This window comes from Cottoperca gobio, chromosome 15, assembly GCF_900634415.1.
Source record: "Cottoperca gobio chromosome 15, fCotGob3.1, whole genome shotgun sequence".
Classification (NCBI taxonomy): domain Eukaryota; kingdom Metazoa; phylum Chordata; class Actinopteri; order Perciformes; family Bovichtidae; genus Cottoperca; species Cottoperca gobio.
This window is the reverse complement of record NC_041369.1, coordinates 14,950,015-14,974,911: the sequence shown is the minus strand read 5'-3', so window position 1 is coordinate 14,974,911 and position 24,897 is coordinate 14,950,015. Positions and strand designations below refer to the sequence as shown.

The 24,897-nt window shown below is 39.5% G+C and overlaps 3 protein-coding genes across 7 annotated transcripts in view; 1 reads left to right on the top strand and 2 right to left on the bottom strand.

Annotated features, from left to right (window-relative positions):
* Positions 1-556, bottom strand: part of dlg5a (discs, large homolog 5a (Drosophila)) — a 35,790-nt gene extending 35,234 nt beyond the window's left edge. Inside the window, 1 exon segment of the mRNA XM_029449131.1 lies at positions 253-556. Within this exon segment, the coding sequence (XP_029304991.1) occupies positions 253-556 (304 nt within the window).
* Positions 557-4,423: 3,867 nt separating this feature from the next.
* anxa11a (annexin A11a) lies at positions 4,424-14,645 on the bottom strand. 3 transcript variants are annotated; one of them, XM_029449133.1, is made up of 15 exons: positions 14,523-14,645; positions 12,413-12,721; positions 11,850-11,932; positions 10,758-11,129; positions 9,662-9,749; positions 9,044-9,138; positions 8,650-8,763; positions 8,311-8,401; positions 7,681-7,760; positions 7,527-7,583; positions 7,307-7,400; positions 7,030-7,125; positions 5,707-5,765; positions 5,352-5,474; positions 4,424-5,219 (listed from the first exon to the last, which is right to left on the bottom strand). In XM_029449133.1, exons 2-15 carry the CDS (start codon positions 12,717-12,719, stop codon positions 5,160-5,162), a joined length of 1,719 nt encoding a protein of 572 aa, XP_029304993.1. In that variant the 5' UTR covers positions 12,720-12,721; positions 14,523-14,645; the 3' UTR covers positions 4,424-5,159. The 3 variants fall into 3 exon arrangements, with proteins under 3 accessions (XP_029304993.1, XP_029304994.1, XP_029304992.1); XM_029449134.1 differs by having other exon boundaries at positions 10,758-10,982; XM_029449132.1 differs by lacking the exon at positions 14,523-14,645 and having other exon boundaries at positions 12,413-12,731.
* Positions 14,646-17,554: 2,909 nt separating this feature from the next.
* The window catches only part of zcchc24 (zinc finger, CCHC domain containing 24), a 32,502-nt gene continuing 25,159 nt past the window's right edge, over positions 17,555-24,897 (top strand). For all 3 annotated transcript variants that reach the window (XM_029449908.1, XM_029449907.1, XM_029449909.1), the window contains exons 1-2: positions 17,555-18,036; positions 21,582-21,782. In XM_029449908.1, coding sequence (XP_029305768.1) covers positions 17,797-18,036; positions 21,582-21,782 — 441 coding nt within the window. In that variant the 5' untranslated portion in view covers positions 17,555-17,796. The remainder of the gene's footprint in view (positions 18,037-21,581; positions 21,783-24,897) is intronic.

Below are 24,897 nucleotides of genomic sequence, written 5' to 3'. Positions count from 1 at the left end.
TGCCCTTGCCACCTTCACGTGAACCTTTATTACCGTTTTATACAGATTTTGGTTAATAATAAATCAAGCTCCAAGCCTTGCTGTTGTGCAGCTACACACACACACACACACACACACACACACACACACACGGTCTACTTGCGCCAGACCACCCAGATTGTACTCACGGCAGGGGCTACGCTGGGGCTGGTGTACTCGTTTTTAGATTCAAGTGAAAGCCTGTTTGTGAGTAGTTCGTGTTTCAGCTCTTACCGGTGGTGTGGTCCACAGGTCCTCCGCCGTTGTTGCTGAACAGGGCAGTATACAGGTCAGGGTATGCCTTCTCCAGGGCCACACACAGGTCGAGGAAATGGTCGCTCTCCTTGTTCATCAGCATCTTCAAAAGGTGGTCTACTTTCTCGGCGCTGGACGAACAGTTCTGGTCCAGTTCAAACCTATCGAGCTGACTCAAGGTACCAGAAACTATCAGCAGCTCGATCACTCGGTCCGCATCTGTTATGGACTCCAATAAGTTCTGGTGGCACTGGTCTAGCAACTCTTTGTGCTTTGGCTCCATGGCTATCCGCTGTAGTTCCGTAGCTTCCCAGCTAACCCGGACGGCCAAGTGGATGTAATATCCTTACCGATCAAAAGTACCGAGCGACTAATGAACTTAACTTATCGCGGCTTGCAGAAGTTAGCCGGAGCCACCACGGCATTAGGTTGCACGCGAGATCATTTTTTATAGCATATTGAAAAAGGCTCAAGAAGCCATATTTGTTGCCCAAGGCTGTTGACTGCACTAAACAGCGATACATTTTTCCATCTTACTCGTGTGTGGCAGTTCAGGTCGTTTTTTGCTTCCTCTCAGAGCACGCATTAGCCGAACACATTTTCCTCTTCTTATGTATCATTCAAGGCGCCCTTTGACCACTCAACTGCTGGGAAAACTCACGTAACTCCGCCGATGATCCTCAGTTACACTGTATCCTCCGCCATGTCTGAGCAACTCAGCAGCTGCTGCTCGCTGTCAATCAACGGGCCGTTCAATGACCATATAAGGCAAAACGGGGCGGGGTTTGACAAAAAACACACCTATTTCTTCAATGGGCGTACACATCACCCCGTAGTACGTCGTAAATCCCAGGCGGAAAAAAATGAGAATGGAGAGAATTTGCATGAAAATCTGGAGATATATTTAAAATATCGACGTAGTGGTGAAGGTGGGTAAACAACGATGTCATCCTCAGTGTAAAGGCAACCATTTATATTTACAAAATACAAAAAAAAATGATGTCGTCTGCAGTGGTGGAATGTTAATTTACACATTTACTCACGTGCTGTACTTAAATCCACATTTGAGATACTTGTAGACCTTCACTTAAGCATTTCCATTTCATTGTACTACTTTATACTGATAGTATACGTTTTACTTGCAATAACTATGTTTATTTTACAGCTCACTTACTTAGTACTTCACATATTGATATTTTACTTACAAAATATATGATGAGTTTATACAATATGATGAGTAGACATATTAATCTAACCGTGTATGAAAATTACAACAGTACAATGCTCATTTCTTAATTAATGCAACAGTTATAATTATTCAATAATATATAATAGTTTAACACCCACAGGAGCGTTTTTATTTTTGCATCATAAGTACGTTTTATACTTTATATACATTTTCAATGCTGGACATTTATTTGTAATGGGCTATTTATGTATTGCAGTATTGCCATTTACTTTACTTACGTAAATGATCTGAATACTTTTTCCACCACTGGTTATTTTTGTGTAAATTCCATGTGTGTGTAGCAAATCCCTATATCACCTCAGTGCATAAGATTAATTCAGTCATAAGAAATCTAAATATTTGATGGACCATGACCTTTTCTTCATAATCTTTTGATTGAACACACACACCTCAATTCAGCAGAACCCTCATTGACTACATTAAGTATGTATTTATTTATATGTTAGGGAAAATGCTAATGCTGTGATCACAATATAAGGATTTTATTCAGTCCTTGCATAATAATGTTGAAAAGCCAGAGGCTTATGCTCCCCATTTCAATATCCTAAGCTGCATTGCAACTAATTTCAGTGTGCACTGTATCTGTGTGTTGGATAAAATAGAAGAGGGCAGTGAGCCATGTGTGTACATATAAGCATCATGTGAGAGAGACGAATGAATTGTGTATTTGAGTGGGATTTGCAAAAGACAATATGATGGTGATGGATGCACTCTGCTTCCAGTCTACGGCTGAATAAAGATTGTTGGCACAGAGGCAGGCGTCTGCAGGCATACCTCTCAAACCATGACCTTATTCATGCATGCACTGAATCTCATTGTGACATCTACAACTCTCCCCCGCTCTCTCTCTCCTTCTCTTCCATGCTGGCTCCATAGCATGTGCAGCCATGTGCTATCCCTTTAGATGAAAAATTAATTACAATTTATTCATATCAAAGGGAGGCAGGTCCCCACTGCTGACACAGATTGGACGTTTGTATCAGTAGCCTACTTCTGAGGACACACATTTCAATAGAGAAGAAAGCCTGATGCTTTTTATCTTGGGGGTATGAATGAGTTTATTATTTGGACAACAGGGGTGGTGTTTCTAGCTGTCTGATCATTTACTGAAATATTATTCACCAGATTTGTTTATCACACAGCCCGGATCAGGGCAGATAATAGCTTTATCTTTTATTGAAGAGACTGTCGACAAGCATATCCATCCTGGTGAAATAGTCTCAAACTGAACAAAATACAAAATAATGTATCGCCTGTCTGAATAGAGCTGTCGTAGGTGTGATAGTGAGTGGATAGTAAAGCGACAGCTTTACTATCCACTCACTATCACACCATTTATTTTACTGCATCTTGAATAATTCGATCTCAGTGGTGTTTCTATTTTATCTCCATCCTGCGAGAATGCACAAATGATAGTGTGTTGAAAGAAAAGTAGCAACTCAAAAAGGAGGCAGGGACAACATGTGAGAAGGGAATACGTTTGTTGGTGTCCTTCATCATCGTACTTACACTTTGGGTAAGTCCATTTTAAAGGATCGAGAAAATAGCACTCTTGGACAATGTGATGGCTCTAAAAATGTTTTACTGTAATTGTTTTAAATTATACCTGTTTTCTGCATTCTAACTTATTTTTTTTGTATTGCATATTAACTGTATATTGTGCACATTAATTTGCAGTGTGTAGCAGTTCTATTTGTGTGCTTGTATTGTTCATGCTGCCCTCTTGACTAGGTTAATCTCAATGAGACTGGTTAAATAAAGGATGTATATATAAATATAAATGTATATATATAAATGTATATATATATATTTATATATATATATATAAAAAGGCATTATTTCCCAACTATACCTCAGACCTCGAGGCACTAGAGGATTCCCAAATGATTATATCAGCTATAATAGACATTAAATTAAGCAATTCATGGTTTCTAATTAACAGTAAATTACACAGCCTTCAGCTGGAGGATTCTGATCATAATGATATGAATATTACTACATTGGCAGAGACATACTGAAACACTTTGAAATTACCTTCTAAAACTTATATAATGATGGCTAAATTATCTTCTCAAAACTGATCTAATCTTCATTAATATTCTACTTATTGTAATCTTAACATCTATCTAAAGCCCTCAAGGCTTTTCTGCCATTACTGGTCAACTTTAACATGATGTGATCAAAAATAATTCTTCCAGCATGGCTGTTGCCCAGGGGTCCCCCTCGCAGCACTGCAGACATGCTAGACTTGTTTAATATGGCCAAGGCAGCTTTATGGAGGCCATCAATTGCACGGGCCCCCCCGCCCGCTTCACTTCACAGAGTTATTGATTGTAGTGCAGTTAACCCACACACACTACTATAGCCAGCCGAGCGCAGAGCCACATCTCTACAGTCAAGTGTTTCCAACAGCATTTTTAAGTGAAGCCAACAGGACGTAATAAGCCAAGCAACGCTCCATGTGCAGCCACACACGCTGACCCCTCAAGGAAAGAGAAGCGATGCATGTGTATTGATTGAGTAAAATACTGTGTATTTAAAGCCACCAGACTGTAATCATGTTCAGTGTTGGAGACACTTGTTTATTATGTTGCCTGTACGAATTTAAACTGCATTGTGACCATGCTTATTGAACTAACGTCATCATATACATATTCTTCAACACTGAGCTCTGCTTGTTGAAATTCCCACTTTTGGTGTAGCTGTTGGGGTTGGATTAAAGCTTCACTGCCCTCTACTGGCAAACTGAGTGTATTACCAAGTGCTGACAACATCCGAGGAGTCATGAGAAGGTCATGACAGTCTTGGAGGATATTATAGATGGTTAATATGCATCTTTGTGTTGCACCGAGGAATTCATTTAACTTGAGAACCACAGAAAGGACACTGCTTTGAATTTTAGACGGACATGTGTATCTAAAAAGGCCTGCTCATATCAAATTATTTCAATGTATGAATTTCATGTGGTGAACCTCAAATACTTCCGGCGTGTATTTGTAACATTTATTTTCTGAGACTCACGAAGATTTCTGAGAAATCACCAACAATTTATGAAATGTGAAGCTTAAGTTTTACATGCTTCAATGGCAGGTTTACGATACACAAATGGCAGCAGCTGTTGCAAACACAGCATAACGAAAAGATGAACAAAACAATAAAGTATATAAGGGATTAAACTAATGCAAACATTAATAGACAACTTTGGTACTTAGCTGCTATATGGACTCTCTATGTGTCTCATACTAAATTCCACATTACTGAACATTACAAAATTAGCTGATTAACATTTAAGATATAGATAGCTGATCATTTTTTGGCAAAATTGATATAAAATATCTTAAAAATATATAGCTCTTAAAAATCAAACGTAATCTCTTTCAAATCTATTGTATGGCCATGCATATTCAACTCAAATATCCAGCAAAGATATCACAAGTGAAAAAATATAAAACCTTTTTTTGCATACTGTATATAGAAAAAAAACAATACGTAGCAATATATATGAGCTTCTTAAAAACAAGTAAACATTGCATTGAGAGTACTGACATGGCATGCAGGATTGCAGTTTGCATATAGATAAGGAAGGAAACTCATATCTATAGAACATTTCTATCATGTAGTCGTCAGTGTTTCCTTTTCAGTCACTGCCCCCACAGAACTTCAGCAGGAGTTTCTTGTAGTCTCCTGATGTGTCTCCCTGTGGAATGAAACAAATGTGTCAGCAAATTATTTAGACCTTGTTCCTCGCAAAATCATGTGCGCTTTCAAAGCATCTAATGCGGCTGTGGGTCCATTTGTCTTCAGCACAATATGTGATGAAGATACTTACAGAGATGTGCGTGTACAGCGACTTGCCGTAGTTTTTGACATACTCCTGGCGGATATCCAGCATGTCAACCTCGGAACGGGTGACCATGATCCGGATCAGGGTTGTGTCTTTGGTCCCAGCACCCTGAACACACACACACACACACACAAATACACACAATGAGCGTGACATAAATAAAATATTATGCTACTCTTATTTATAAAAAATATATATATATATATTCTGTATGTAGCACTTAAATTGGTTTGGCTTATTTGAAGCTATTGTACTTGTGAGATTCTTTAAATATATTGTAATAATGTAATATTTACTTAAATATAAAGAAATATTATCCAAACAAGACAGGGTTACTCACCTTCATGGCCTTGTAAAGTCTCTCAGCAAAGTAGGCGTTTGTGTTCTTAATACACTTCACTGAAACAGAAAAATACTTATTTATTATCAACACAACCACAGTGTACTCATTAATTCATACTTTGTCTCCTTTTTCTTTTTAAACGAACTATACACATTAAGGAATAACATGGAAAGAACCCCCCTTTTATGTTCAGTGCACGGTTAGGATGATGAAGACAGCAATACTTTACTTATGTGCCATCTGAAAAGTGAACTATGAAAAAACATACACCAACATAATATAAGCAGGATGGCAACAAGGACATTTAAAGCGGCATTAATCCATTTTTTCATATTTAATTAAATATGGACTCTGAAGGGCACGTCACCAGCAATGACAAACCTATAGAGGATTATCTGCAGCTCCACTGAGCTTTTAAGCCTGTTTGAGGCCAGAACGTTTACAGTCTGGTTGAGTCGATCCATTTTCATCAACACACACGCACACAAGCAAAAAAAGCTCCTATGTACACTACCTGTGCAGTACAGACCGACAGACCTTCTCTACTGGCTAGTTGCTAATATTTTCTAACATCTTAGCAGCTAAAGAGCCAGATATCTTTCTCAGGAATCGGTTGAGACTAAAACAGAGCTAAAAAAAAGAGAATGAATTTTAGATATACACTTTACACTTATTTACACTTATTTACACAGGTGGCAGGTAACATGACCGCCGTAGGGTGTCTGCTCAATGTTAGCGATAATAGCTTGGTGCTGTTACGTCAAGGCTGCATTTGTCAGTTTGTTTCTGGGATTTTCTGCCCGCTAGCAGCCAAATATTGATTAATGCCGCTTTAATGCAAGTTACATTTTGAAAATCGCAAACGTGAAATTGGAAAACGAAAAACATTGTCCAGAAGAGTGAAACGAAACACAGCAACAAAACAGATGGCAAACAAATCCAACACCGCACTGCACACCACCTCACAATGAAAACGTATGTACAGATGGAATTGTACACCGATAGAAAGATTCAAATAAAACACATCTAAAAACAGGTTACTGTACCAGAACACTGATAAATGTTGGCAAAAAAAGGGGGAAAAAGGAGATTATGCGTTTAACAGCATCCCTTCAAAAGTGTATTAACATACAGTAGCTATGAAACAATATGTAATACAGGGACAATGGAAAATGTTCAATGGCTGAATCTAACGTCAAACATGTACTGCAGCCTCACGCTCGTTAAGAACTAATTATGTGGAGCATATTCTGACTCTACATTACATGGGTGTGATGCATCTAAGACTTGCCTTGAAAAGGTGTGTGTGTGTACTCTTACCCACTGCCAACATGCCACTCTCAAGGTCTCCGGACATCTCCCTGTCGATGCTCTTCTCGATGTCCCTGCCACACATCTGCTGGTACTGAAGAAACACTATACACACACACACACACACACACACACACACACACACACACACGCACGTCATCAGCAATATAGCTAACAAGGCACTAAAGTTGCCTTTGTGGCCTGATTCTCAATGACCCTTTAGTGTGTTTTAAATGTTCAACATTATGTTAGATGTTGCTTGTGAACATGTCTCCATAGAGAATACCTGCTCTGAGATGGGGTTTGCTCCTGGAACACAAAATTGCATTGAACTTGGACTCATCTGTTCCCAGCTTGTTTTCTCCAGCAGCATACAGGGACTATAAGGAGAGCAGCAGCGAGCACAGATCAGATTGTGTCTTTGCAATCAATAGATCAAGCAATGAACAATATAAGAACTAGCATCACCAAACATTAGTTATTAATGAGAGTGAAGCAGACTATACCTGAGCATCTTGTTTAGCAAGAGAGATGTCAACATGATCTCGTTCGTCACGATTACCCTGCAAAATATGGTACAGCATTTTACTAATTCAATCGGAAAGTCGTTTTTTAAGAGGCAGGTATAGCGGTAAGTCCTTTTTATTATTATATCTATACCTGAGCGAGAGAGATCAGGAGCCTGCGGAAGTGGCCTGAAGTATCCCCACTGATGGCGTCCTCCAGTGACTTCTTGTATTCTGAAATTGAAAGACAATGTGGTACAATTTAACAAACAGAATACAAATACATAGGTTCAAGCAATTGTGACTTTTTAAGGATGATTATCAATATTGTTGGACTTAATATGGAAATAATGTGAAATATTTTCTTTCTACAGCATCTTTAAACACGTAACAAACAATGTGAATAGAGGCTGAAGATATGTTAGCAGCTTTACAGGCGTATACTGTAGGTTTAATATAATCAAAGCAAATAAAACACTAAACAATTAAATAAATAAACCATAAAACTGAAGAATTCTTATTTTACAAATAATTACAAGTAAAATACATTTTATTTACTTATGTACTTACTCTTGACTAAAATGGCTAGTACTGAATTACTTTATGTGCGACAGATTATTTGACAAGACATCTGCATTTGCTATGGTGGTACCCAAATTTCGATAGACAGAGCTTACCCACCAATGTAATGAAACCCTTTCAACACGGTGACGTGAGGCTGTGTGATAAACAACATCACAACAGGAGGGGAAAGCAGTCCATTAACCGGCCCGAGGCATCTCACCTTGTTTAAAAATGCGGTTGATCTCCTTGATTTCAGTGTTGGAGCGAGAAGACAGGATCTCTATCAGACAGGCTTCGTCGGTTCCGGCTCCCTGTTAGGAAAACAGAACAATGGACACCTCATCCGCTGGCCTTTATAGCAGCCAAAATGCTTCCTGAATCTTCGTTCAAAACTACAACTCATGCTCTTCCTTACAACATGTTTATAATACTGTAACATGTATACATGCTTCTACAAATGCAAAACCACATAATAACCTGGATTATAAACCGTTCTGTTGACACAAAGATGGTAAATACTAACAACATTATCAATATTCTTTTGTTCCTGAGGAATTACCTTGATGGCACTGTGGAGCTCAGAGGCATCAAACTCAGCTGGCGTCTTCAACGTGGCAATGACCAGCTTCCTAAAGTCTCCAGACAGTTCTGAATGCAGGTCCTTCACCAGATCCTGAAAATGGAAACACGTTGGCATAACTCAAAGCAATCATTAACTGCTGTGAAAGACTTCCTGCTAGAAGCTATGTGGCATAGCTACAATGAGCTCTGAGGACATCCGATCCCCTTTTCCATTTTACTGGCAGCCCTCGCACCTGTTGTCCACTTGCCGTTACGCACTGCTTGAAGTTTGTTTTGTAAACTTTTTTTGTTTTAAGTAAATGAACTCCTAATGGAAAATGGCATCAGGTATCACATTAACAACATATAAACCTAACAATTCGGACTGTTACCTTCCCGTAGGCAGTTTTGTAGGCTCGGAGCAAAGGCACACGCTGCCTGTTGGAGCGATTCCCCAGTAACTCGATGATGGCTTGCTCATCAGTTCCTGCACAGACACAAGCCCAACAGTGTCAAACCAGAAACAGATCACTGACAAAGTAACATGTCTACATTTTTAAAACATTTTATATATGCATACAGGTGACTTTATACTTGAAAATGACAAATATCCTTTTTAAATACAAAAGCAGTAATCTACAGAAAATGAAGACTGAAGAAAGTCTCTGTTCGCTTACAGGATCGCTTGGATTCATTTATTATCTGTCAAGCTGCTTCTCCAGTATCCCGTCACAGATATGTGAATACATGCAGACTGATCTGTAAGTATTAAGTGCTTAATTGTGTTTCTGAAAGACTAAATAATAGTTGAGATTACTATTGTTAGAGATGTGACTTTAGTTTTTTCCAATAATCAGAAATGACTTTTTATCCATTCACGACTTCCATTAATGAACTAAACACTTCTTCGATTCTTAGAACTAAATAATTAGGTAAAAACAGCCCAAAGGAATACACAGTTAGAACAAAACTTCCCAAATATTATGAAGCTCTCTGCCCAAAGCACTCACCAAAGCCCTTCATGGCCTTCCTCAGGACTTCCGCATCCCTAAGTTGGTCAGCTCCAGGAAAGTCCTTAATTGTTCCCCTGAATCCTTTCTGAGATAAAAAAAATAAAAAATACAATCATTTCCACAGTACAAGTGTTCTTTCAACACAAAGTTTAATCTGTGTTAGACATTACATATCACAGAACAAGAGATATTTGTTTAACCTGAAGGGTCAAAAAAGTATGCTGACTCAAAGTGCCATTGTGAAACACATTTGATCAGAGCAAATGTGGTTTGTCTACTTTAGGGGGTTCAGGTACAAACATATCACCACTGACTGCTTTCACACTTTAAACTGTGAGAAAACGTTTGCCTGACAAAACCACAACGCACAGCTGCAAACCCTAACACCAATGCACAGCCATGATGTTATTTAATAAGGGTGCTAGTAACTAAATGTATCATTTTAAGGTTGCATGTTTTACAAAAAAATAACCACTTAAGGCTCACATTGGTTGTAATTACCCATATGGGATTGTTACAACGTCCTAACTCGTGTTACAACACGGTTACTTTCAGCTAATCTTAAAATGTTCCATTTTGTTTCATTGCTGGGTGTGTCAACTCCACTTACTTAAGAACTTGCGAAGATGGCTAGTTCGGCGAAACACAAGACATTACTTATTACTGTATCTTGGTTAGTGAGTACAGTTCACTTGCAGTTTAACAATATGCTAAAGAGATGAGTCAATGTATACCAGACATTTAGCTAGCTTATGTACAAAACGAACAAAGATTGGTTTGGAAATGAACGCTAGCTTTTACGACACCGCTTCAGGCCTGTTGAGATTCACCTCCCAATGCATTTTACATAATGTGGCAAGACCCGTTTAACCTAGCTAGCTGGCTAAGCATAAATAAACGGGGGGGGGGGGAAGTCCAGCAGAAATATTACACTACGAGCAAGACGAGCATTTTGTCATTTTGTAGCCATTAAATGGTTAAATGCAATGGTTACTGCTGCGCAATAACGTTGGCAGGCTAAAGACAGCGTCGAGAACAGCAGAGATATTTGTTTAACCTGAAGGGTCAAAAAAGTATTTTCAGTGTTTCTTACTTTGATAGGTGGAGCTATTGGCATGCCTCCTCCACCTCCGTAGACTGGCATGGATGGATTTGGTGAAGGGACCTTTGGGTAACCTGGCATCGGTGCTTGTGCTCCTCCATAACCAGGCATGGGCGGATTGGGTGATGGTGCACGGGGGTACCCGGGCATTGGCTGGCCGGGCTGACCAGGGTAACCCATCCCTTGGCCCTGGGGGTGTTGCATGTTTCCTCCTGGCTGTGGGTACAGGCCATATGACTGTTGGTTAGGGAAGGGGGCACCATACCCGCTGGCCTGAGTGGCAGGAGGGTACCCCCCAGGGGCTTGGGCGTACATGGATGGGTTTTGAGTAAAACCCCCCATGCCTGCAGGGATCTGGTTGGCCTGTGATTTAGAACAATTGGTATCCCATAAAATGTGTACAGAAGAGTTTGAAGAGTATTTCATGCAAAGCAGAGGCAGCTGGTCACACCTTTTTTGGATTAGATTTAGATGTATTCATCATATTTATGGAATTGATCAATGTCTGACAAATGTATATATATATATATATATATATATATATATATATATATATATATATATATATATACTTATACTGCATATACATATGCAGTATAAGTAGTACACTTACTTCAGAAGAGAAACTGTGGTTAATGAGTTTAATGTTTTGAACTTCTTGTACAATTATCCAAAAGAAGTGTGGCCATGTTATATAATAGGATGGAAATTCAATTATCTGATAACAGATAATATAGAAAACAACATAGACAAGACAATGACTCAGTAAAGCAAAAGGAATTAAAAAAAGTTGGATGAGATTGATACATTTAAAAAGCATGAATAAGAATGAAGTATGTGACTGTTTCTCATGCAAGAGAACTAGAAAAAGAAGCTGACAGAGAAAATGGCGATGCTGAGGATTTAAGATGCAGACGTTTTGGAAAAGTCTTACCGCAAAGTCTAAAGGATGAGATATTCCATGATTGGCTGTGTAATTACTTCTAACTGGAATATTCAACGCAATAATCTGATGATGTTGCATTACACATATCTTAAGTGATGATTGCAGGTGAAGGTGTTTTTTTTTTAGGCTAAACTTACCATGCCAGCATTGTATCCAGGGTTGGATAAGTTGTCAAGACCAATGGTGGGATATCCACCAGCAGGGCCCCCTCCCCAGCTGCCTGCAGACAACAAAGACAAAGCTGTTGAGGAAGGTTGAGGATGCTTTGTGCAACTAAATGAGAATATTAGACTGAGACAGGAATGACCCTTTTTACTGGAACTTCCTTTTTTCTAGTTAACGGGTAGGTGAAAGAGCGCAGGCCAGAGAATGGGAGTACTATGTGAAACATAGACTGTGAGACTTGCTTCTCTTAGCAACAGCAGAGGTTTGTTTGTTTTGAGGGAGAAAAAAAATTCCACTCTGTTAACTACAGGTCACATGGTCTCTGTTGCCTAAAAACATGACATAACTAAATGACCCTGTCTTAAGATAGCCACCGGTATATTTTAACACTGTTTCATTCATTTGTAACCCTTCTGCAAGTACTGTACATATAAATCCTCTAATGGAATCATTGTGTTGCTCTGTATGTGCTAGATGAGAAAGTAGGTAATATATTTCCCAAATGGTGAACTCTTCCTTTAACAGAGTGGCTTACCTTGTGGTGGTGCCTGTGGGTAGCCTCCAGCCTGTGGAGGATAGCCTCCAGCCTGTGGTGGATAGCCTCCTGCTTGGGGAGGATAGCCTCCAGCCTGTGGTGGATAGCCTCCTGCTTGGGGAGGATAGCCTCCTGCTTGCGGAGGATAGCCTCCTGCCTGCGGAGGATAGCCACCTTGTTGAGGAGGGTAGCCGCCTGGCTGCTGCGGGTAGCCTCCAGCTTGGGGTGGGTAGGCACCAGGTTGTGTAGGGTAAGCCCCAGGCTGAGGTGGGTATCCGCCTGCCTGAGGGTATCCAGGGTAGCTCATAGCTTTAAGCATAAAACAGAACTGTCAATGAAAGGGCTGCCAAAACATGACAGAATCATCTAGGCCACCTAGACCAAAACATATTTACCGGTAATCTGTTGGTTACAACACTACGCTTTTAATATGTCGGATACATTATTCTAAAATATTAAAGGTTGCCAGTTAATTACAGACTAGGTGTGATCGATCAAATATCTTTACGTCCTCTCTTTAGTCCCGTAAGACATAGAATGTAATGACATAGCAAAAAGAGAGTTTAAAAACACACCCAGTTATAAACCTGTCCTTATTCTCTGACCAAGACATGTACAATCAGAATTTTCCAGAACTTCTATAATATGTCTGCTTTGAAAAATGTAGAGCTAACTTACAATATATATAGTTTGTTGTTACATTGGACAATATATACTCTGCTTTATCGGTCTTTGCTTTTTAATGTAGCAATGTACTGGAGCGTCACTGCAATCCAATTAATCTTTAATCCAGGGCCGTTTGATCGCAGACATTTTTTAGTTGAGTGGTTGGGTGGTGAGGAAACTTTCATTTTGGTTTTAGCTTAACATGAAAAGCCTTTTTTCCAATATGCCTACTTGTTCCATGGTAAGACTGACTTCAGTGGACATAATGGAACAGTCTCCTCTTGCTTTGCATTTCTTGGTCAGAGAAAAAACAGACGTTGCTGTATTTGAATAAGCACACAGAGAAGGGAAGCTACCATATAAAATACAGATGTCAAATCCAATGAGACAGAAGCATTTCAATTCAGTAAATACAGCATTTATTCTATAACCTACTTTCAGATTTTTGAAGTTACAACGACTGTTAAATAAGGACTTTAACCTCTTATACACCCCTGATGCTGACTCAAAGTGCCATTGTGAAACACATTTGATCAGAGCAAATGTGGTTTGTCTACTTTAGGGGGTTCAGGTACAAACATATCACCACTGACTGCTTTCACACTTTAAACTGTGAGAAAACGTTTGCCTGACAAAACCACAACGCACAGCTGCAAACCCTAACACCAATGCACAGCCATGATGTTATTTAATAAGGGTGCTAGTAACTAAATGTATCATTTTAAGGTTGCATGTTTTACAAAAAAATAACCACTTAAGGCTCACATTGGTTGTAATTACCCATATGGGATTGTTACAACGTCCTAACTCGTGTTACAACACGGTTACTTTCAGCTAATCTTAAAATGTTCCATTTTGTTTCATTGCTGGGTGTGTCAACTCCACTTACTTAAGAACTTGCGAAGATGGCTAGTTCGGCGAAACACAAGACATTACTTATTACTGTATCTTGGTTAGTGAGTACAGTTCACTTGCAGTTTAACAATATGCTAAAGAGATGAGTCAATGTATACCAGACATTTAGCTAGCTTATGTACAAAACGAACAAAGATTGGTTTGGAAATGAACGCTAGCTTTTACGACACCGCTTCAGGCCTGTTGAGATTCACCTCCCAATGCATTTTACATAATGTGGCAAGACCCGTTTAACCTAGCTAGCTGGCTAAGCATAAATAAACGGGGGGGGGGGGGGAGTCCAGCAGAAATATTACACTACGAGCATTTTGTCATTTTGTAGCCTTAAATGGTTAAATGCAATGGTTACTGCTGCGCAATAACGTTGGCAGGCTAAAGACAGCGTCGAGAACAGCAGAACAACGTTAGAGCAAAAAGCGACGCCAAAAACATTTGCCCATTATCCAAATATAACTTAGAAAAGAAGCTAATGTACTATTCGTTGTTCTAGCTCGGTATGTTTGAATAGTTGTTTTATTTTAGTACTTACTTTTTTCTGTTTGCTGTCTCTTCCTGCCTGGAAGACGTATTTCTCTGACCAGCTGCTGACTGTACTTGAGTCTTGTGGGTGGGACTCATACTTTCCATTTAACGAACCAGCCATGTATCTGCCAGTCACAGAGCAGTGACACCTACAGTCGTACTGTCACCATGTGATAATAACAAATGTTTGTTCACCATATGCTTTAGCATGACATGATGGAAAAAATGTAACAGACCGACCCCACCTATTTAGTTACAATAGGTCTATTACCTCACAGGTGTGTTGTTACCTAAAAATAAAACTAGGTAAAGGTTTTTCTTTACTGACGCACACTTTCCAATTCTTAACAATCTGATTAGAAGTGTAGGAATAATGTATAGCTACACATGAGTATAGGCTACTATATAAGTTTATAGTAATCAACGTTACAGAAATATAATTATAATTGTTGTAGGGGAGCTGTAAATGTAACTAAAATAATAATACTAGTAATAAACTCGATTTATATTTATTTTCTTCACAAGGTTACAACATGCAGAAAATCAACAGCAGACAAACACTAAATAACAACAATAAAACAATTATGTAGTCAAATAAAATAATGTAAGTAATGTACTAATAAAATAGTAGTGATTTAAAAATGATTACCTGATTATCTAAAATTGTCCCCACCACTTTTTTAATTAAAAAAAGAAATAGGCTATTAATCGCATATGCGTTTTAAATAAAAACATAGTTTCTATCGGCTCTACAAAGGGTTAAATCCCTCATGTTCCAACTGGATGACAAATATAGTTTCTGTTGTTGTTTGTTCACTTTGGTGCGTAATGCAGCTGGAGTGAATGTTGAATGTGACAGAGAGAGATCTCACCTGAGCTGTCTGTCGCAGGTGATCGTTATTGTACCGTATCACAATTAAACATGTTGAACAGTTGCTCTTGAACGTAGTTAGCAAGCAAACTAAATGTGTGCCGTGGTGATCTGAGCTGTTAATGTTACTTATGATTTGGGTAACAGCTGTTCATTTATTATTTTAATGTTTGCATTATACCTGTTGGTCAAATCTCGGTGTGGCTACAACCTGGGGTTACTCTAGTTAACGTTACAATTAATTATTTTATAGGCTACAATATGTAGACGATTTGTAGTGAGAGGCGAAGACGTGTTTTTAGGTCATACACAAGAACTTGTGGCTGCATGTAATAATAACACGGGAGGGGAACGAAGACAGAGACATGGGGACATGTTGAGATAGACAAATAAATATGTGTTGATTTACAGCTGCTGAGTAAAACTTATTTTAATTGAATTGCTTTTCCATGTGTTTAAACGTTAAAATGCTCTGATGGGCCAACTGGATTTCTCTATTAAATTACTTTTACACTACAAAAGAAAGCCTTCAGTACATTTCGTATAGTGCATTATTTGATCTTGTATCAATTAAATAGTTATTCATCAAACATAAAATTCTACTACATATAGTAAATCATTAAATGATGGAGACTGGTGGATGAACTAGGATTCTGTTTAATAAGGAAATTGGCAGCAACAAGGCATAAGCTCCTTTTCTTATACTTACCTACTGTTGAGGTAGGTAACTAAATACTGAAACCCAGTGGTGAAAAGTAATAGCAGGGTATACATATATGTCTTATGTGATCGTATTTCACAGAGGTGTTCAGTGGGACATTTCTATAGTATTTGACAAACTGTACAGGAGTAAAGTTGACCAACATTTTAAATACTTTAGATTTGAATGAATTCCTAAAATTTGACTGTCACATTGAATTCACATGTCTGGTGAGATATGCCACTCATACCTATGAACCATCCTACAACAAGGAAAGTAATATTACGCAATTAATGGTAAATTATCACGCTTTGGATCGTCAAATAAGCTTTGTGGGTGCATCACAGCAATTGCAGCCTGTGTGGGTGGTGTAGGTTTGGGGGAGTCCAATATTATATTCTTTCATAGGGACTACACCCCTGAGTATATTGTGTGAAACATTCCTACATAGGACTCCCTGCCAAATGTATGTTCCTACCACTTTCTAAATCAAACCTACGCCCTTGTCTGTGTGAGTGTACTGTATGACTTGTTATTGTTTATGTGTTTTGTGACGTGATCACAAACAAGGAAGTGACGTTTTTACCTACCTCAACGTCACTGATCCTACGAAGAGAGCTCTATGTGGAAACTATACACATTTATTCTGTTAGGAATTACGCTAATGTACTGTTTGTGTGTGTGTGAACGACATTTGCCACAAGAGGGAGCCACTTATGTTTTCTTCACACCATACAGGCCTGCCTTCCACGAGACTGAATATAAACTGCCACCTTCAGGTTGGCTTGGAGGCTGCGATAAGCTCAATAGAGAGGCCGGAGAGAGGCCTGTGTCTGCTGTGTTGTTCTGTTTTTATTTATTACTCTTTTACTTGATTGATCGGTCTTTTGTAATGGGGCTTACTCACCTATGAGTCAGCGTTTCTATTGTTGCTCACATGAATACACATTTTTTCAAACAGCTGATCAACTTTTGTGACATAGTTTGCAATTTAATTAGCTATAAGAGAAACACTGTTGACTTAATGTTAGGCCTTTACTAAATTAACACAGTCACAGGGACACTGGAGCAACTACTCACCTCTGACCCTGAATAAACAAAACACCTATCACCACCCCTCTCTCTCTCTCTCTCTCACACCCAACACTTTTCAACACCTATAGACAAACAATTGTTATTAATGATAAGTAGTAAGTAAATGATACATGGCGTCATATGGCTCAAATATATTCTGGTACATTGTTTTATTCCCTTGACTGGTGTGGCAGAATATATGTTAACCTTCTGCTAAAACTGAGCTGTTGGGTTGAGGAGCTAAAATAGGGAGATGAACCACTTGTCTCATCTAGTGGGCAAACAATGAATATTCATACAACTAGACGCTGATTGGCCTGCGTCCTCGATGACGCCGAGTCGTCCTCATTACATATTCAAAGAGGCTCTCTCTGCCCTCTGTAATAAAGGCAGATAGCGGACCATGGGGAGCAGGGGAAAACTTTTTATACTGACATGTTAGCGCAATGACTTTTTGAGTAACATCTAACTGGGACGAGGCTCCCGGCGTGAGGAGGACAGGGCCCTTTACGGGAAGAAAAAAGGAGCACTTGCCATCTGCCGGGGAAACGGGAACGAAAAGCAAGACTGCAAAAGAGTTGAGACCAGTCCAAGAATCAGCGGTGGAAAATCAAGTTTAGCCATTTGAATTGAAAGATGAGCTTATTGTCTGCCATAGACACGAGTGCCTCCGTGTACCAGCCTGCGCAACTTCTCAACTGGGTCTATCTTTCCTTACAAGACCCCCACCAGACCAGCGCCTTTGACGCATTCAGACCCGAACCCAACTCTTCCCACCCGGATCTCAGTTTCAACAAGACTCCCGCAGCGGCGGAATTGAGCTCTTCCCTGAACTCCAACTATCTCAACAACTTCTTTCAGCTGCAGCGAAATGAGGTGAAAGATGGCATGCCGCATACATATCTGGGGTATTTCAGATTGTGAGATTGTGGTTGAATTTATTAGCCTATAGCAAGCAACATAGTTGATTGATCTGTTGACTGTTGGATGTCTGTGCAGCAAATGTTTCAGCATGTACAGCATGGGCTATTCTGGTAGGATATACATAACCGCCATGATATTTCTAATATGCACAGAAACTTCCAATAATCTTATTAAATGAACATTTCAGGACATTAGCCTTTTGAATATTGTTGAAATATATAAAATAATATATCAGACGCTTAGTAGGCCAAGTATTGTCATACTTTATAACACCAGAAGTAGCCTTGCTATTTAGCTTACTGTCATACCACTGCAAAGCAATGAAATATTAATATCATTACAGTACACTAACAGTACTGTCACAGACAGTGTCACTATAAAGTTACTTATGAGTTCCTTAGTTATACTCTAACTGCAGGAATATTATAGAATTGCTTGGGAAAAAAGCTTATTAAAGCTCAAGCTTACGAGATAGTTAAATATATACATATCACAACAAGGTTTCTAATTATACACAATTCAATTAATTTCCCCTATAATGTCATTTAACAATGTGGGATAAATAAGTCTGTTTTTTACATGCCAATGAGTTATGGTATTTAAAGTGAAGCTGTTAAGCGACGCTACGTTTTAATCAGACACGTCTGTGTTCAGAGAGGTAAAGAGGGACAGATGGAAATAGATTCCCCTGCACACCTCTGACTGGAGAGGCAGGCCACTGCAGCCTCCTGCTGAGGTCTGCTGTCTCGGACTTCTTCAAATAGACCAGGTTGTGCAAACAAAATCAAGCCTTGTTTACTTATTGTCTATTTTTGTAGGTCAGTGTAATTTTAGGGACAAACCTGCTGATAATGTATGCACCGGGCAAACCTGATGCTGCAGACCATACTGTGCAAAAGAAAAGAAGACGCCCTCCACCTCACCCACACATACATACAGCACACACAGAAAAATAATCACATACTGGGAGCCAAATGGCAGTGTAAACACTTTACAACAAGCTTCCTGGTGTGTTGATTACACTGCAGTTGAGTTTATTAGATCTGTTTTACTATGACGATATGTGTAGGAAACAGAAGTAGTGGATGGATGGTGTATTCACCTTCTACAGCCAGTGTCCAGTATTATGGTGGTAACCATAGAGGCCCTTTGAAGTCATCTAACATGAAACAGTCCTCTGAAAGTTGGGTGTGCACATTATACGTTACACGCAATTGTGTAATGCCATTATATCCGCACGAGTAGTATAAGTGTTTCAAACTGAGGGAACACATACAGTCTGGAAAAGGTTTAAGGGGTGGGGTGTGGGGAGGGGGGGACATTTTGCAACTTACAATACCGGCTAAGCCAAGTAAAATGAACCACTGCAGAGATTTGATGATGAGATGAGTAATGCAAAAATGGGATTGTTTTTGCAGGGAAGGATCACACAACAGTGTACTTAAAGTGAAATAGTGATAAATGGATGAATTTGTAGTTGATTGGAAACTCACATTGTGGCACAAGTCAAGTATGCTTACCACATTCTGGATTAATATAACCCTATAGTAATTTCCTGTGGAACGTATTCTACCTCAAATCAGTCACTTTCTACCAGACGCCACAGCCCAGGTTTAAACATGTGTGTGTGATTGAAGCCTGCAGTGTGACACCTCATCCCGGGAACCTGTGAAAATATTCACAGATCTGCTGCAGTTGTCCATCTCATTTTGACGCTCAGACTGGTTGGGCTGGGTATCGTTTATAAAATACCAAATAGCAGTACCCTTAAAGAGATATCGATACCAATAGATTACTTCATTCGATACCCAAACGCTTGGTGATTGGCTGCAAGTAAAAACAAATGTACATAGAGTCGTTTTTTTTCTAGATCTGGGTACAAAAAAGATTGAATGCAGATATCGTTTGACTGGAGAAGTTTCGATACTACTTGGTACTAGATTATATCATTCAGTACACCGATAATGATACCAGTTTAGTCCTAATCGTGTTGGCCAATGCATACATACACATCCATCGGCAAACACATAAACACACAACCTCCTACTGAGTCTCTCACTCACTCACTCACTCACACAGACACACAAAATAAACAACCTATCTCTCCACCATTAGCAGATGTGTGTGAAATCAGTTTCCTTTGGGTTGACAGTCGGAGGTTTCAGGGCCAAGCTGAAGAAATGCGAGGAACGTAAAGTGAAGTAAAGTGTCCTGTTTTATATTTGTTAAAATAACTTTACAACCCCGCACTAAGATTTAAGTTTAGCAATACACAAACATGCACATGTCCACAAGGAGAGATCATACATAACACGGTAATACACAGAGCTGAAACACATGGCAGATGGAAAACTTGACAAACTACAGAGCCGTATTGCTTGATTTACGACGACTACATGTAATAAATGAACATGAGTTTTAAAGCTGGAGCTGGTTAGCAACACAATCTCACAGCTCGCAGATAAAGATTTGGCTTTCAGCCCCCGGTTCAGGATGCCAAGTGTAAGGTTTCTGTGCTGTGCAACATTGAACATCAACAGTAACATAATTTTCCCAGACAAAACTGTGCAACCCTAAAGAGACCTGACCATCAGTGGAGGATGAAGAGTTAATCTCATGCCTATGCACTCGAGGATGTTTTTACTTGTGGGTGGTGGTCTCAAATATTTTGTCATTAGTGCAGTTAAAATAGTAAATCTCAAGGCAGATGACAAGTTAGACCGTTTGTTTGGCAACTTCTCCACAGGGGGTAATCACATGACCATCTAAAAATAAAAATCTCTGCTAAAAATCAACATAATTTCACTCTGAAGTCAATTCCTGTCTGTCGTTTCTGGATTGTATTATAACAAAGGAGGACATGAGTGAGAAAGGAAATAAGAAACTGCAGGCAATGCTTTTCCTGTTATTAATATTCAGAGAGCATCTTCTATGAATGCACTGCTGGGCCCTGTGGCATGCTGCTCTCTGTGGCTCCGAGCAGACTACAAACACTGATCATGGCTAGTTTACCGCCAACAGTGCATGGTGACATTACTGATGTTCCACAGGCTGGCGAGGGAACATGCCTCCCATCTTGTTTACAATGAGTCATCCTCTGTAAAGTCCTGTCTTTCTCTGTGGACATGCTCAGTACTTTTCCAGCTCATGAGCACAGCTGGGCCTCTTGCCAGATGTTCCGAATTTAATGAGAGAAATGATCTTGGAGGGACTTTTTCTTCCCTTTTTTTTATTTTTTGCCGCAACAGAAAATAAGACTGAGAGCACTCAAAGAAAATTGGTGGTCAATCTTGAAATTTTTGACTCTCCAAAACCAGAAATGCAATATTTCATGTTGATACTGTCTTGTATGTGGTAATGTTCGCCATTACTCTGTATGTCAACAAGTCACACATTATGAAACAAAGCAATATATGATGCATGAAAAATCATAGACGAAGAATCTGAATGTTAAATGTTAAAATTGAACCTTTTCTGATTTTGTTCTTATTTTGTAGGCCTTAAACAACAACGTGTATAAGAATGTGTCACCCTATGGCTCCCTGAACAACATCGTGGATGGACTCAACTCCCTGACGGACCATTTCTCAGACCTTTCCCTTTCTTCAGAGCCAAGGAAACCAAACAAAAGACCCCCACCCAACTACTTATGCCACCTGTGCTTCAACAAGGGCCATTACATCAAAGACTGCCCTCAGGTGAGACTCGTAACACACATATTTTGCATAATTTAGTCTGAAAATGACACAAAAAGCTTATAATGCAACAACTGTGTGACTTTAGACTTCTTCAGTGTCTTTTCATTTGGTTCATACAAACCAATGATGGCACTAAAAGCTTTGCTTGCTCCAGCCAATGCCTGTCTGCCTGTCTCTCTCTACCGCTCTCTCTCCCTCTTTGGCTCTGATCTGACCTACTTGTTAAACAGGCTGGCCTCTGTCTTCTGTAGTCATGTGTGTGAGTGTGTGTGTATACTGTGCTTGTGTGCATCTTAACTGCCACAGCATTACACTACAAGAAAACACGCGTTACAACCATGGTAAATAAACGTGTCGGGCCAGTTCAAGGGTCAAAGGTGAAACTGTCTGTCTTTGCGTTGACTAATCATGTTTTTCAAGAATTAAGAAAACATGAACCAATACAAAAAATGTATTTTCTTGACATGTAGCTAAAGATGTATGAATCTACAAAATCACAGCTGCATTCCTCTGACTTCCAGCGTCCCACTGATTCAGTCTGGTATGGCAGGTTTTTTGTGAGGCTCCATGGTGAATCCACTTCGGGCTCTAGCATTGAGGTTATGAGCGCACTAATGTGTGACACATGGCTGTTGTCACCTACCGAAATATGAACTAATCTTGGAGAGCACCAGGAAAGTTTTGAAACAATCCCTTCCAATTTGAGGTCTGAGCAAAAATGTCTATTTTAAGATGAAGGCCCTGGTTGGAAGCCTGACTTGATGCTACAGGTTGATGCAGGTGTACAAATGTTTACATGTAAATGACAGAAATCTTGTGTTCATGCACAATAACTTTAGTAAAGGGATATTTTGTGGAGTTAACAGGAGTTGTTGGGGAAGGGATGGACTATGAAATTGCTGTGGCGGATCTGTCATTGTGGTGATATATAGCGCTTCGTAAAAAAGGCAAACTCCATGGATGGGACTACGGCCTGGAAGTGATCTGATTTCATAGGAGGAACGCAATGTCACTTTCCTTCGGAATTGTGGACTTGTTTCTTGGATTTAATAATCTCTTCTCTCTCTCTTTTGCCTCTCCCCTATTTCTTCTCTCCTATTCCTTGGGTGAGGTGCAATAGCCTAACCCCAGCCCTGAGTTTCTTTTGCATGGAATGGTAATGAGGAGCAGATGGGAGATTAAAATGCTTTGACTCGCTTTATGACATATGATGACTGGTCTCGGGAGGTCTGTAAATGACCTGTGTGCTGATGAAATATCTCATAGGACAGCTCCAAGCTGCAGTTCGAGGGAATTAGATCATCTATTGACAACTCCAACGGGAATTTTGGGTCCATAGTATATCGTGCAACATATAACTTTGTTTTTCCATTAGTTGTTAATGTCAGCATTGATCAAATGTTGCTGATACTCAACATTGGAGCAGGTGTGCGTTAAGTAATACATAATCCAGTGTGTTTAATACCTTTTTCTAAAACCACATGCCGTGTACATTTAAACTGATTTTCTTCGCTAAACTGAAACGGTTAAAAAGTTGCTTTATTGAACAAAATGCCCGTTTAACAGCAGAGGCTGTGAAATCAATCATGCTGTATAGATGTAAGCATTCAGGGCTGGACCTCAAAATCACACTCCACTGTCTTCTGGTTTATATTTCAGCTGTTCGTTAAACTGCCAACAGTAACTCAAAGAGCAGCACAGTCTCCAAACGGCGTCCGCGCCTACACAGTTCAACACCATCTCAGTTATTTAGGTCTCTCCTGGGCTTTTTTTCTCTCCATAAATGTACCTATCATTTGTGCTACATCACTTACCCTATTGCCCAGGCGCTGTCATTACGTGCCTATTCTGACTCAACCAGCTGAAGACCCAAATAACAGATGTGACACACGTCTTGCGATTGAAACATTGTTTTTGATGGCGTGTTCAACTTAGCTATCGACCAAGACTTGCGTCATTCTCCAAACAATATTGTCTTACATCCTACATTATTACTCTGTTTCATAAGGGCGCAGTGATCACTTGCGTGACCATGGAGGTTTTGGTATCTGTCTGCACTGGAATGCAGATGAGGAAGAATGTGTTCTTACTAATAGTTTGTACTGTACAGAGTTGCTTTGCCAATGAAAACAGAGGCTCCTGCTTCACAGAGCGCTGCTAAGTATGTCATCGTGGTCCAGCATGGAGAATCACATTCTGATGACACGTACAGTCTTCCTCTTTTACCCCGACATGATTTAGTGTGTTGTTTTGTGCTGTGACTTTTATTCTTTTAGTTAGTTTATGAAAAGGTCTCTTTTGTAAATGTATTGACATTTGCGTTTTATTTTATTTTGAAGGATAAAGGATATTCTGTATTTGTGTTTTGTCAACAAATGAAAAGATCAAAAATAGCAATGAATAGCTGCTAACAAGTAGCCTATTGTCTGTGTATCCAAAGCCTGATATACTTTAGTCCTCTCTACTATAGACCTCTATTGTTGTCCAAAAACCTTCACAGTAAGAGCACATTAATGAGCCACACTGTTGCACTGGATGACTTGTCCCTTCACACTTCACCGTACACCTGTTTTGCCTTTTTTCCTGCTCTTGTTCATTCTCCATCCATCATGCACCAGTTTCAGTACTTGTCATTTAAAGCTTAAGATTTGGCTAGGGTGGGGAAAAAATATTCTTTGAGTAAAATATTTGATGTTTTTCAAATGTGTAAAATGACTGTTGGGTGAGTCAGGATATTTATTTATATTAGAGTTTATTATCAAAAGATTGTATAATGTGCTTTAAAGCCACCTGACCGCTGCCAAAGTTGACCTTGTTGCAGCTAAAGGAGAGTCAAGGATTTAGACAGTGGTGGATCCATTACCTTAGTCACTGTGGTTGATGGTTTCCTTATCCCTTCCATTGCTTGCTTCTGAGAGGATAAGAGTTATGTAATTAAATAGTTGAGGTTACTAAAGTGTTTATGCATTATTTGCAATTTAAGACCTTTTTTTAAGTTATAACATGTTGATGTTGGAAACGCACAGCGGAGGGTTGTGGCTATGCTGAGAATTTTTTTTTCAGGGAACTCTCGGTAGTTAAGTGAAAGCCACAGGCCTGGCAGCAGCTGCCTGGT